The 15,038-nt window shown below is 40.9% G+C and overlaps 1 protein-coding gene across 1 annotated transcript in view; it reads right to left on the reverse strand.

Annotated features, from left to right (window-relative positions):
- Positions 1 to 15,038, reverse strand: part of snx29 (sorting nexin 29) — a 538,494-nt gene that overhangs the window by 485,936 nt on the left and 37,520 nt on the right. Inside the window, exon 4 of the mRNA XM_080207008.1 lies at positions 12,879 to 13,003. Within this exon, the coding sequence (XP_080063134.1) occupies positions 12,879 to 13,003 (125 nt within the window). The remainder of the gene's footprint in view (positions 1 to 12,878; positions 13,004 to 15,038) is intronic.

Here is a 15,038-nt window from a genome sequence, read left to right on the forward strand (position 1 = left end):
TACCAAGAATCTATCCACCTCTGCCTTAGAATTATTCAAGGCTCTGCTTCTACCACATTTTCAGTAAGAGAGTTCCAAAGACTCAGTGAAATAAATTCACCTCACTTCAATTTGAACTTGGCACCCATCCACCCCCCTCCCTATTGCTAAACAGTAACCCCTAGTTTTAGACTCTCCGAGAAGAAACATCCTTTCCACAACCACCCTGTCAAGGTCCCTGAGGATCTTGTATGTTTCTATCAAGTTGCCTCTCACTCTTCTAAGCTCTAGAGATACTAGCCTAGTTTGTCCACCCTTTCCTCATAATCCATCTATTTCAGGTATTAGTGCGGTAAAACATCTCTGAACTGCTTCCAAAGCATTTACATCCTTCCTTAAATAATTTGTGACCAATACCAAACGCTACTCTAAACGCAGGTTCACTTGTGTCCTGTATAACCGAAGCATAACTTCTCCACTTTTACATTCAATTTCCCTTGCAATTAATGATAACATTCCATTAGCTTTCCTAATTTTTTGCTGTACCTCAACTTCACACATATCCACATTATACTGCATCTGCCATGTATTTTCCCACTCACTCAACTTGTCTAAACTGCCATGAAGCCTCCACGCATCCTCCTCACCATTCACATTCCCACCTCATTTTGTGTCATCAGAAAACTTAGAAATATAACATTAGCTGAATGAATGAAACAACAAAGGTTTCATATTTTAAAATTCTTTATTGCAATAAATTACTAAAAATCACTATTAACTAAAAGTTTCTTTTAAGTAGGCAACTTATACTTTGACAACAGAAATTGACATTGCTCTTGCAAACTTAGCATCCATCACACTTTCCACAGATTTCTAATCCTTCTGACAAATAGTCCACAGTTGCTCCAGTTTCCACAGTAGCAACTTGGAGTGACCTTCTCTAGTGACCTTCTTGAGCTCAGTTTTCAGTGAGTTCCTTAAATCCACCACCAGCCTGTTCCAATGATTTTCCTACATCTTGGCCATGCAAGTGTTGATCAGGAACTCTCAGATGGCTACAAGATGTTTCTCTTTGATCATCTTCCTTCGGTATCTGGCTGTCATGGCCTGTAAAGTCAAGCAATCTTTTACAGAACTTATGCTGTCTGTGAAATTCATCGATTCGTAGGTAATCACAAAAAAAACAGCTTTCTCTGCCCCCTTCCCACACAATGTGGGACACGGTAACCTTGCATCCAGGTAGGAATGCTATTTAGCTGTATTTGATCCCAACTCCCTTTCATGTTACAAGTAAATGGACAGCTTACAGCACAACTCCCTTCTTAACAGCACTGTAGTGTGGCTGCACCACATGGAATGTAGTGGTTAAAGGTGGCGATTCACTACCAGCACCTATCTAAATGGTGAGGGGAGAAATTTCTTTACTCAGTGGGTGGAATTCTCTGCCACTGAAGGCTGTGAAGGGCAAGTCACTGAAAATATCTGAGGAAACAGATATATTTCTAGACATTAAACCATCAAGTGGTATGGAGAGAGAGAGGGAAAATGGCACTGAGATACAGGATCATTCAGTAATCATATTGAATGGTTAGATTAAGCTCGAGAGGCCTAATTTTCTATGCTTCTTAAAGCTGCAAGTTCAAATTTCTTTTTAAAAGTTATCAGTCTTGAAGGGGCTCGCAACACTTTGTACAGTCTCACATCAGAAATGAGAAACGAATGAGAAAGTCTGATATTTTGACAGGATGCTGTGTTATTCAGAAGGCTTTCAGCATTTACTGCACGAGAAAGTTATTTTTTAAAAAACACATTTCTTCTAGTGCATCTCAAAGCACATATGGAAAGAATTATGTTTAATAATGCATGTTTTTTTAATATAAAGTGAATTTATTCTTGGGCCTAATTATTGGTTCTATTAACGTATTTATCACAGACACATGTAACATAAACATTTAAGATCTGAAATACTATGTTCATGCTAATGATTAACGTTATTAAACTTTTCACTTTATATTTTAGCTTTCAATATTGCGTACAGAACATCCCAGTGAGCCAAATACAAATTCTCACTTCTATGAGAATGTTCACAGGACAAACCCTATGTTCTTCCAATTCTTGGTTCTGGAAAATACTCATATCGTGTGCATGTGCCTGTGGCACAAATCCATTCCAACTCAATACATAAACGTTGACTAAGTTTTTCATTCGTGTAATCATACAGACAATAACCCCAGAATCACATGAATGCACTGCCCACATTAACCCCACCTTAGTTTCCTGGAAGTGCCGCCTCATACTGAACATAACATACTGCTGAATTAAGAATGACTGAGCACAATCTTCAGCTATGTGATGCCTTCGAACAACTTCAACTCTCAAAGAGAATCTGTGTTTCCTTTTACTGCCCATGATCAGCATGCTTCATGTAAGAGGTGTGTGTTCTTTTACCCACAAGGGTAACATTCGCTATTTTAATAATGCCAACTAGCTTTGTGAATTTTTAAATAAGGTTACTTACTTACTTGCTTTGGGGGTTTAAAGCACAACATCTCACTCATACGACTCACCCACAAAATTACTCACACAAAGATAAGATAAAGATGAAGGGAAGAAACAATACCATTACTCCAAAGATGTGCGGGTTAGGTGGATTGGCCATGCTCAATTGCCTCTTCGTGCCAGGGAGACTAGTAGGGTAAATATGTGGAGCTACGAGGAAAGGATCTGGGTGGCCTCTTTCTGCACTATGATTACCATTTAGGATAATGTGAGCCCCTTTCATCCCATCCTTGCAGTTTCTTAGATAATGCTGATGCTTTAATTGAAGTTAAGTGAATCATACAAGGCAAAAGAATTCTTGGTAAGCTGAAAGGGTACTTATGGCTGAATTTCCAGGAGGTTGATGCTCAAGTGAACTTGAAGTTAGAGCAGGTTCAAAAAAGTACTCCTCTGTGTTAGGAATCTCCCCCTTTGCAAGTGTTACTGTTTGTTACCTTGGCTCCTTTAGATGTCTTGCAGCTGGCTGATGTCTTTCAGTGGAATCTGTCTGCAGAACAGGCTCTTGCTATTATTTTAAAGCATTGAGATGTCAATCAGTGGTTGCTCACATCACCAAAACATATTATCCTAATCAGTATGGCATTAGTGCTTGTGGGATCTTGCTGTGTAAAAATCAGCAGATGCATCTGTCTGTGACAGCATCAGCATGAGTGACCTTGGCACAGTTCTTGTGGTGTTAGAGTTCCAACTTCATATTGAGGAAAGCTCCATCACGTTGTGTGGCACTGCCACTGAGCTTAACAGAAGAGAGAGACTTTGAACAAATCTAGCAACTCATGACTGCACATCCATGAGGCACTGTGAGCTATCAACAAAAGCAGAACTTAGCTCAACCACAATCTGAAATCTCATGGCGCAGCATATTTCCCTCTCTATCGCTACCACCAAGCCAGGGCTCAACCCAGGTTCAATTATAGCAGGGCATGCCAGGAGCAGCACCAGGCATACCTAAAAATGATGTGCCCAGCGGCTGAAACTACAACACAGGAAACAGCATAAGCAGCAAGTCACAGACAGAGCTATGTGATTCCACAAAAAAAACACAGATCAGATCTAAGCTCCGCAGTTCTACCACATCCAGTCATGAATGGTGGTGGACAATTTAACAACTCACCGGAGGAGGGGGCTCCACAAACATATCCCTTCCTCAATGATGGGGGATCCAGAAGATCAATACAAAAGATAAACCTGAAGCATTTGCAATAATTTTCATCCAAAAGTGCCAAGTGGATGAACTATTTTGGCCTCCTCTAGAGGTCCCCAGCATCACAGTGGCCAATCTTCAGCCTATTCGATTCACTCTACACGATATCAAGAAATGGTTAAAGGCACTGGGCCATTACAATATTGCACCGAGTACTGAAAACTTGTGCTCCAGAACCTCCTGTGCTCCCTAGCCAAGCTGTTCCAGTACAGGTATAACAATGGCATCTACCCAGCAATGTGGAAAATTGCCCAATTCTTCTTGAAGTACATAGGGACCTCAGATTGTTGTGAAGAGAGGTTGAAGATGTCCGTGAATACCTCCGCCGGCTGATCCGCATAGGATCTGAATGCACATCTGGGTACTCCTTCCGGGCCAATAGCTTTCTGTGGATTGACTTTCAAGAAAGCTGCTCTGACATCTGCAGTGGTGACCCCAGATATGGGTTCATCCAGGGTTTTCAAGTTGGAGGGCGTACTCTCACTGGCCTCTTGCTCAAAAGGGACATAGAATGCACTGAGCTCATCAGGGAGGAGTGTGTGGTAGAGCCGGCGATTTTACACGACTTCATAATGTAGCCGGTTATGTCTTGCAAACCTTGCCATAGTCGGCAGGGGTCATGTGGCTAACCTGGGACTCTAGCTTCGTCCGGTATTGTCTTTTGGCACCTTTGGTGGATCTTCTTAGATTGTATCTGGCTTTCTTGGATAGATAGTAAGAAGTTTCACAACACCAGGTTAAAGTCCAACAGGTTTATTTGGTAGCGTAAGCCACTAGTTTTCGGAGCACTGCCCCTTCATCAGGTGAGTGGGAGTTCTGTTCACAAACAGGGCATATAAAGACACAAACTCAGTTTACAAAACAATAGTTGAAATGCGAGTCTTTACAGGCAATCAAGTCTTAAAGATATAGACAATGTGAGTGGAGAGTGGAGAGATGAAGATGTACATCTCACCAAGGCCACCCCACATCCCCACTTCTTGCCTGCAAACAACTGCAAAACCTCAAACAGACCATTGTCTGCAGCAAAGTACCCAACCTTCAGGAGAATAGTGACGGCAACACCACACAACCCACCACAGCAACCTCTGCAAGACGTGCAGGATCATTGACACGGATGCCGTCATCTGAGAACACCATCCACCAGCTACACGGTACCTACACTTGCAACTCAGCCAACGTTGTCTACCTAATACGCTGCAGGAAAGGATGTCCTGAGGCACGGTACATTGGGGAGACCATGCAGACACTACGACAACGGATGAATGTACACCACTCAACAATCACCAGGCCACACTGTTCTCTTCCTGTTGGGGAACACTTCAGCGGTCACAGGCATTGGGCCTCTGATCTTCAGGTAAACGTTCTTCAAGGCTGCCTTCACAACACATGACAGTGCAGAGTCGCTGAGCAGAGACTGATAGCCAAGTTCTGCACACATGAGGATGGCCTCAACCGGGATCTTGGGTTCATGTCACACTATCCGCAACCCCCACGACTTGCCTGGACTTGCAAAATCTCAAACTGTCCTGGCTGGAGACAATACACACCTCTTTAACCTGTGCTTAATGGTCTCTCCACTCACATTGTCTGTACCTTTAAAGACTCTGTACCTGTAAAGACTCACATTCAAATCATTATTTTGTAAATTGAGTTTGTGTCTGCACATGCCCTGTTTGTGAACAGAGCTCCCACTCACCTGACGAAGGGGCAGCAAGCGCTCCGAAACAAAATAAACCTGTTGGATTTTAACCTGGTGTTGTGAGACTTCTTACTGTCATTATCTTCAGGCAGACTATAGAATAGGGTTCCTTTTCTAAAGGACATTTGGGAACTACGGATTTTTATAACAATCCAGCAAGTGAGTAGCCCACAAGTTATACAATTTGTCATGTGGTAATTGAATTGAACCTCTAGTTTGCTAACCCAGTATCACAACTACTAAAATATTTTATCTCATGGTGTTAAACAGGAGAAAAAGCGTACAAAAATGCAAATAATAGCACAGAGCCTGCAAAACGGGAAAAGTACAAAGGACAGCAGGGGTAACAAAATAAATAAGAGCTACAAAAAAAGGAAAAAAAACTTGCAAGGAATGTCAAAATCAAACTTTTTTTAAACAATTAAATTCAGGAAAAAGATATAGTCAGGAGCAATATGGGATCTTTGAAAACTGATAAAGGAGATATTGGTGATGCAAATAAGGGAATGGCAGGCATATTGTTTGATTACGTTGCATCAGCATTTATCATGGAGAAAGAGAATAGCAGACATTCCAAGGAAACTAATACTACATCAAAGAAGGGGACGCACCAAGATTAACATAAACAAGACAACAATAATGGCACCGAAGGATGACAAATCCCCAAGTTCAGACTGCTTCCAAAATACAAAGAAAATTACGGGCGCTTCAGCCCTCCAAGTCAGCACTGACCATGCTGCCCGACTTAACTAAAACCCCTTACCTATCCGGGAACCATATCCCTCTACTCCCATCTCATGTATGTACTTGTCAAGACGCCCCTTAAAAAGTCACTACCATATCCATTTCCACTACCTTCCCTGGCAACAAGTTCCAGGCATCCACCACTCTCTGTGTATAAAATAAGTCCATTCCAAGGTTTGAAGGAAAGTACATGAAAATATTGCAGGTGACCTTGCTGTCACATTCCAAGTTCCCTCAATTCAGGAATCACTCCTGTATATTGCAAAATTTCACACGCCACTCCATTAATTAGTAAGGAGACCAGGGAAATGTGGAAATTAGGAAAAGGTGGGTGAGTATCTTGAAAATTTTCAACCAGCAAAAGCCAGATGGATTTGTGGAGGAGAGGTCATGCCTGATGAAGTGGATTGGATTTTATAAAAGCTGCCTGAAATAATTGTCAGGGTAAGTGCCTATGGGTGTTATCTATGTGCATTTGCCATGTCCCTCAAGTTAAATGTCCATGAAATCAAAGATAAATCATTACCTTCCAAATGAAACATAGGTCATTGACTGGATAGGAAATTGGTTGAATGGAAGGAGACAGGGAGTCAGGACTTTGGGCAGCTACTCCAATTGGGAAGATGTTACACATGACATCCAATGGATATCGGTGTTTGGATCTCAACTATTTATCGTTAACAATTTAGATGATGCAATAAAAGGCTACATATTCACACTTGATGATATAAAGGTTAGCAAAATTGTAAGCAGTGGAAATTGAAACACAAGGTTACAAAGTGATATTGATTGAGCAGGCAAAATTATGGCAAATAAATTTCAATACAGGCAAATACAAGATCACTTTGGACCTAAAAAGGATAGAACAAGGTGCTATCTAAATGGTGAAAAAATAGAAACAGTGAAGGTCCAAAGAGTCATGGGATTTATAGACATCATGAACTGGTACAGAAAATAATCAAAAAGGCTAATGGAACACAGTTCTTTATATCTAGAGGACGAGATTACCGAAGGCAGAAGTCCTTGGTTTAAACCATACCTGGAGTACCGCAAGGCAGCCGACACCTTGGGAAAGATCTACAACCTTTGGAGGGAGTGCTGTGCAGGTTTACCAGATTGATACCTGGACTCCAGTGATTAAGTTATAAGAGAGATTGCAAAATCTAAGATTGCAATCCCTAAGAATTACAAGACATCAAGATAAAAATAAATTATTTCCAATGATTACGGAGTCTATGGTTAAGGGATACATAATCTAAAAACCAAAGCCAGATATTTCAGGAATGAAACTAGGGAGCACTCTCCACACAAGATGCTGAAAGTTTGGATGCAAATCATTTTTTTAATTTTGAACTGAGATTGATAGATGGTCATCCAGAGGTAGTAAGGGATGTGGGCAAAGATGAATATATGGAATTAGGTCACAGATCAGTTGCAATCTAATTAAAAAAGATCAGACTCAAGGAGGTAATTGTCTACATCTGTTCTCAATATAACTGAAACAAAAATGTACCTAACACAGCTAACCACATGAAACAATGATTTGATTCTCACTAATACCTTAAAATTCTCTTTGTACCAATTGTGCATTACGAACTCTTAAAATGTCATCTCAGTCAAAACACTGCATTTGTGAGGGAGCAGTCATACAGGTTGATGCAAAGATCAAATCAAACTATGGGTAACTGTCTTGATATTTAGGTGCAGCTCACATTTCTCCAAAATTCAAGTATTTCCACTTTCATATTGGCTTTAGTCTATTACGTTCATGAAGCTCTATAATTTCCAAGTGAAAATCTGCTTCAGTCATGGAGACATGAAGTAATTTATAGCAGCACTCAAATAAGGTGGTCAAATGACTAACTTGAGGTCTTTTCAATCCCGAATCTTTAAATTGAACAAAATTATTGAGGATTCAGGAAAAGGGTTATGTAACACTAGCCTTAATCATAAGATAGGGAGATGGTGATGGAGTGGCAATGTCACCCAACAAGTAATACAATAGCCCAGGCTAATGTTCGAGGGACATGAGTTCAAATCCCACAATGACAGCTGATGGAATTTAAATTCAGTTAGTAAAATCTGGAATAGAAAGCTAGTCTCATATAATGACCAGGCAACTCTCATCAACTGTCGTAAAAACTCATCTTGTTTACTTATGCCCTTTAGAGAAGAAACTAGCCACACCTCTTCAGATCCCCAGCTATATGGTGTTAACTGCCCTCTAAAGAGGCCAAACGAGCCGCTCAGTTCAGTTCAGGACAGTAAACCCACATCCCATAAAATGGATAAATAGAAAACTAGCTGGCAGTTAGCACTGGGATAAAAGGGAGGTGTTTAGATTGCTGACAGATGTTCCCCAGAGACTTGGGTATTTAAAAAGCATTCTTTCTGGTTGTATCACAACTTGGGATGGCTCCTGCTCTGCTCAAGTCAGCAAAAAAACTCCATCATGAACGTAGTTCAATCCATCACATAAACCAGCCTCCCATCCAGTGACTCTGTCTACACTTCCCGCTGCCTTGGCAAAGCAGCCAGCATAATTAAGGACCTCATGCACTCCGGACATTCTCTCTTCCACCCTCTTCTTTCAGGAAAAAGGAATAAAAGTCTGAAGTCATGTACCAATCGACTCAAGAACAGCTTCTTCCCTGCTACTGTCAGACATTTGAATAGATTTACCTTGCAATAAATTGATCTTTCTCTACACCCTAGTTATGACTGTAACACTACATTCTGCACTCTCGTTTCCTTCAGATAGGAGACAGAGGGTGGTGGTGGATGGTAAATATTCATCATGGAGTACAGTTACGAGTGGTGTGCCTCAGGGATCTGTTTTGGGGCCACTGTTGTTTGTAATTTTTATTAATGATCTGGATGAGGGTATAGTTGGGTGGATTAGTAAATTTGCTGATGACACCAAAATTGGAGGTGTGGTAGATTGTGAGGAAGGGTGTCATAGTCTGCAGGGAGACTTAGATAGGTTGCAGAGCTGGGCCGAGAGGTGGCGGATGGAATTTAATGCGGAGAAGTGTGAGGTAATTCACTTTGGTAGGAGCAACAGATGTGTCGAGTATAGGGCTAACGGGAGGACTTTGAATAGTGTGGATGAACAGAGGGATCTAGGTGTGTGTGTACATAGATCCCTGAAAGTTGGGAATCAAGTAGATAAGGTTGTTAAGAAGGCGTACGGTGTCTTGGCGTTTATTGGTAGGGGGATTGAATTTAGGAGTCGCAGTGTAATGTTGCAACTGTACACTACTCTAGTGCGGCCGCACTTGGAGTACTGTGTGCAGTTCTGGTCCCCGCATTACAAGAAGGATGTGGAGGCGTTGGAGAGGGTGCAGAGGAGGTTTACTAGGATGTTGCCTGGTATGGTGGGGAGGTCCTATGAGGAGAGACTGAGGGATTTAGGGTTGTTTTCGTTGGAAAGAAGGCGGCTAAGAGGGGATCTTATTGAAACATATAAGATGATTAGAGGTTTAGATAGGGTGGATAGTGATAGCCTTTTTCCTCGGATGGAGAAAGCTAGCACGAGGGGGCATGGCTTTAAATTAAGGGGGGGTAGCTACAGGACGGATGTCAGGGGTAGGTTCTTTACCCAGCGGGTAGTGAGGGATTGGAATGCCCTGCCTGCTGCAGTTGTAAATGCGTCTAGTTTGGGGGCGTTTAAGAGATCTCTGGATAGGTTTATGGACGAAAAGGGATTGGTATAGGCTAGTGGGTCATTGTTTTTGTAACTGGTCGGCGCAACATCGTGGGCCGAAGGGCCTGTTCTGCGCTGTAATGTTCTATGTTCTATGTTCTATGTTCTCTAAGAATGGTATGTTTTGTCTGTATAGCACACAAGAAACAATACTTTTCACTGTATGTTAATACATGTGACAATAATAAATCAAATCAAAGTTTTTTTTTAAACCAAGATTCAGGAATAGAGAGAGCAATATAAAGTTGTGAAAAAAAGCAGAAAATTGCAACATAGCAGAACTACAGTTGACGTGGCTTCATTACAATTAAATAATAATAAAGTTGTCCTCTTTGGCCATAAGTGTCAAATGGTTCATATATGTAAACAGCGAAATGGAGACAATGGGAGCGATGGTGAAGATGGATCATAGAAACCCTACAGTGCAGAAAGAGGCCATCTGGCCCATCAAGTCTGCACCGACCACAATCCCACCCAGGCCCCACTCCCATATCCCTACATGTTTACCCGCTAATTCCTCTAACCTACGCATCTCAGGACACTAAGGGGCAATTTTAGCATAGCCAATCAACCTAGCCCGCACATTTTTGGACTGTGGGAGGAAACCAGAGCACCCAGAGGAAACCCACACAGACACGAGGAGAATGTGCAAACTACAGACAGTGATCCAAGCCAGGAATCGAACCCAGGTCCCTGGCGCTATGAAGCAGCAGTGCTAACCACTGTGCTACCATGCCGCCCACAAAGGGATTTTGGGAAGCAAGCAGACAAGTCATAAGCCAGCTCACAGACAATACAAAGGACTAAGAAAATATTGGGCTTCACATTAAGAATTAATTATTTGCAGAGACAATGTAATACAAAGGTATCATGCAGAAAAAGAAAGAAATTAAGAATAAAAAGACAGGTTTTGCCTCAAAAGAACTTAAGTGACATGGCTTGAACATTTTCTCAATTCATTCCCTCATATTGGTATGTAAATTGTAAAATAAGTTAATGACCCAAAAAGATAATTGAATCTGTGGCACAACCTAGAATTAAGTCTACACAAAGGACTAATTTCAGCTCTATACCAGCATTTTAAAAATACCTCATGCCGTTAAGCCAGAAATCTCAATATTCATAGAGACAACAAGCTGACAATGAAGGAAAAATCAGTCAAAGCCTTCACTCCCCACTTTGGTGTTCCTATCTTAATATTGCCATTCATTCATCAAGTTGCCTGCTGTTCTCTTCAGAAAATCCTATTTCCAAGTCCTGAACTAAAATGGTGCCTGCCATTCATAAGTCAGGGTGCATAACTGTACCTGGCCCAGATAACCATCCCAAATGAAACCCCACCCAAGATTAAAGAGATGCAATTGACATTTAAAGAACCATAGCACTGTGTCGGTAGTTTTTTTTATTAGCTTTCTTATTAACATTTGGAAGCAAAAATAATTTAGACCTCATCACATTCGCGCCTGTATCAAAAAAACCTAATCCCTTTGGCTGAAATCTTTTATTATTTAACATCTCCTGCCTTGCAACCTAACAGACATTTTCTTTCATTGTTCACCCCTTCCCCATTACACTCCCTTGGAAAGCAGAGGCAGTCAAGAGTACCATAACTACAGCCTGGGGATCAGAGCATGGCCTTTCCTATCTGGGAGGCACAGTGCACCATAAAACACAGGGAATGGAGCATGGTCTTGTGAGCGGAGCAGAGACACTTGGAAGCACTTTTCAAGTTTGCTGATGACACCATCTTCGTGGGTTGGATTTCAAACAATGATGAGGTCTGGTGAAATGGTGCAGTGACAATAATCTCTCCCTCAATGTCAGTAAAACAAAGGAAATAGTCATTAACTTCAGGAAGCATATCGGAAGACATGCACCTGTCTACATCAACAGGAATGAAGTGGAATTGGTCAAAAGCTTCAAGTTCCTAGGTGTCCAGATAACCAACAACCTGTCTTGGTCCCTCCAGGCCACGCTATAGTTAAGAAAACTCACTAACGCCTCTAATTTCTCAAAAGGGTAAGGAAATTTGACATGTCTGCTACGACTCTCACCAATTTTTACAGATGCACCATAGAAAGCATCCTTTCTGGATACACCACAGCTTGGTATGCTTCCTGCTTTGACCAAGACTGCAAGAAACTACAAAGGACTGTGAATATAGCACAGTCCATCACGCAAACTAGCCTCCCATCCATTGACTCTCTCTACACTTCCTGCCTCAGAAAAGCAGCCAGCATAATCAAGGATCCTGGACCTTCTCTCTTCCATCTTTTTCTGTCAAGAAAGATACAAAATTCTGAGATCTGAGATCACATACGAATGGACTTAAGAACAACTTGATACCTGCTGCCATCAGACTTTTGAACAGACCTACCTCATTTTAAGTTGACCTTTCTCTACATCCTAGCTATGACTGTAACACTACATTCTGCACTGTCCCCTTTCCTTCGCCCCATGAACTCTATGAACGATATGCTTTGTCTGTGTAGCATGCAAGAAACGGTACTTTTCATTGTATCCCAATGAATGTTACACTAATAAATCAAATCAGCCATGATCTTTTTGAATGGCAGAGTAGGTTTAAAGGGCCAAATGGCCTACCCTTGCTCCTAATTCATGTGGTTGTATGTACCACTGCCCTACCTTCAGCATTGATGAAAGGTCATCGCAACCTGAGATGTTAGCTTTGCTTTTCTCCACGTGCTGCCTGACCTGCTGAATGTTTGCAGTGTTTCCGTTTCAGATTTCCAGCCTCAGCAGTATTTTGTTTTTGTACTGATAAACAAATCTAATTCTGGCAAACCAAATTCTTGCTCAGAATAGTAAATGATTTGACAAATATTCATGAAGAGGTACATTCAGAATAAAAACATTATATTCTAAAGCTAATATAGTCTATAATGACTGCAGCAATTCAATATTGAAAAATGTTCAATTTAAAGTAAAAAAAATCTGCTGATTGCTTTTTGTTTAATGATTACCTGTTTCAGTTTTATTGGCGAATCCTGCTGCCTGTTTAATAGCAGCTGCTGTAAGTGCTAATCCTCTGCTTCTCCTTAAGCCATGCTGTAACACAGTCTCAAACTGAGCACACAGACAGATCACCCTGTTAACAGAACAAATAAAATGCATGACAAAATACTTTATTTGCAGGCAATGCCTTTAGAAGTTCCACCTTTCTTGAATGGCTGGTATCAGATAAAACTTGAGATACAAAAGTAATTTGCACAGAAATGTAATTCTCTGATAATTAGCTGAAAAATCAATACAGATGTTTTGGAAAATATTTAAACAATTAGCCCAAATTCCATTAGCTAACACAACACATTATTGTTACTCATGTATAAGTTTCTAATGTTAAAAAGCATGTAAAAATAAAAATGGTTTAATGTTAATTTATCTTCAGGAACTTCAAACATGCAAGGTATTTAATTGCATCTCATCAGGCTTACAATTAACTGTACCGAGCTAGCACTAAAGACATTTTAGTGCTACACATTAAAGAGCTGCAAATATTCTCAACAAATAGTGTCAGAAAATTATTTTCTGGTGTAGTCAACTAGAGCCTGAAATTTAAAAATAGTGTCAGCTGCATGACTTTAAGTTTCAAATCAAATTCATTTAAACTTCAAGCTTTCAGTTTGTTCTTTACAAAAGAATTATAATTTGTAATCTAAACTGTTATTAATTTTTAGATCTCTGGTGCAGTAAGATAACTAGATGTCACTATTGCATGTAAGTGTTCTGAAAAATATATAAAATATAAAAAAAGGAAAACAGTTTGGTACTCAAAATTCTTGCCCCCCCCCCCAAAGACTGTTATACCATACTGCAATCAACATTTTTGGATTTTATTACATGTTAGTTTATTCAAACTGAACTATTGTCTTTTCTGGACAAACCTTGTACAGAAGCTCCCACGTCAGCAGCATTGATCAAAGCTGTATTTTTCCTTACAATCCAACAAAATAGCTTATTTGCTTCTGAATTGCTTTTTAAGAATCATACTTATCCGAAACCACTAAACGGGCTGTGTAATGCAACACTAAGAAAGATAGGGTCTCGCCCAAGAGATTAAGTGTGGTGATAAACATGGCCCAATCTAAGAACCATCATTGGAGGGAGTGCAGAGGAGGTTTACTAGGCTGATACCGGAGTTGAGGGGGTTGAGCTATGAGGAGAGGCTGAATAAACTAGGCTTGTACTCGTTAGAGTTTAGAAGAATGAGGGGAGATCTCATTGAGACGTATAAGATGATGAATGGGATGGATAGGATAGAGGTGGAGAGACTCTTCCCGCTCAAAAAAGACAGTAGGACTAGGGGGCACAGCCTCAAGATAAAGGGGGGGGCGGTTTAGAACGGAGTTGAGGAGGAACTTCTTCACTCAAAGGGTGGTGAATCTCTGGAATTCTCTGCCCGTTGAAGTGGTGGAGGCTGCCTCGCTAAATATTTTTAAGAAGCGGGTTGATGGGTTTTTGATAAGAGAGGGGATTAAGGGTTATGGGGAGAGGGCGGGAAAGTGGAACTGAGCCACGACAGATCAGCCATGATCTTATTGAATGGCGGGGCAGGCTCGAAGGGCTAGATGGCCTACTCCTGCTCCTATTTCTTATGTTCTTACGTTCTTATGTTCAATGAAATGTGGCTAGTGGAGATGGTAGCACTCGGAGTTGAGGTTGTGTTTTGGAAAGCCTGAGTCAGGGAGGATTGGAAAATGGATTCATTTCATTTCCAGTTGAATGGCTGACCCAACTTGTCCAATTCCTATGGATTGCCTGAAGTGGAGAGGAAATTAGGCCCATAAAAATCAGCCTACTATAAAATGAACTCATTACATTAATAACTAAGGTTGTAACAAAAATTAATACAAGGAAGAAAGTACTTGAATTTATAAAGTGCCCTTGACAACCTCAGGTTTTATGTAGAGAAGATGTTTCCATTAGTAGGAGAGACTAAAATCTGATAGCCTCAGAGTAAAGGGACGACCCTTCAGAATCGAGATGTGGAGGAATTTCTTCAGCCAAAGGGTTGCGAATTTGTGGAATTCATTGCCACAGAGGACTGTCGAGATCAGGTCATTGAGTGCATTTAAGATCGAGATAAATAGGTTCCTGATTAATAAGGGGATCAGGGGTTAGGG

This window comes from Carcharhinus amblyrhynchos, chromosome 18 (assembly GCF_965287045.1).
Source record: "Carcharhinus amblyrhynchos chromosome 18, sCarAmb.v2.hapA, whole genome shotgun sequence".
NCBI lineage: Eukaryota > Metazoa > Chordata > Chondrichthyes > Carcharhiniformes > Carcharhinidae > Carcharhinus > Carcharhinus amblyrhynchos.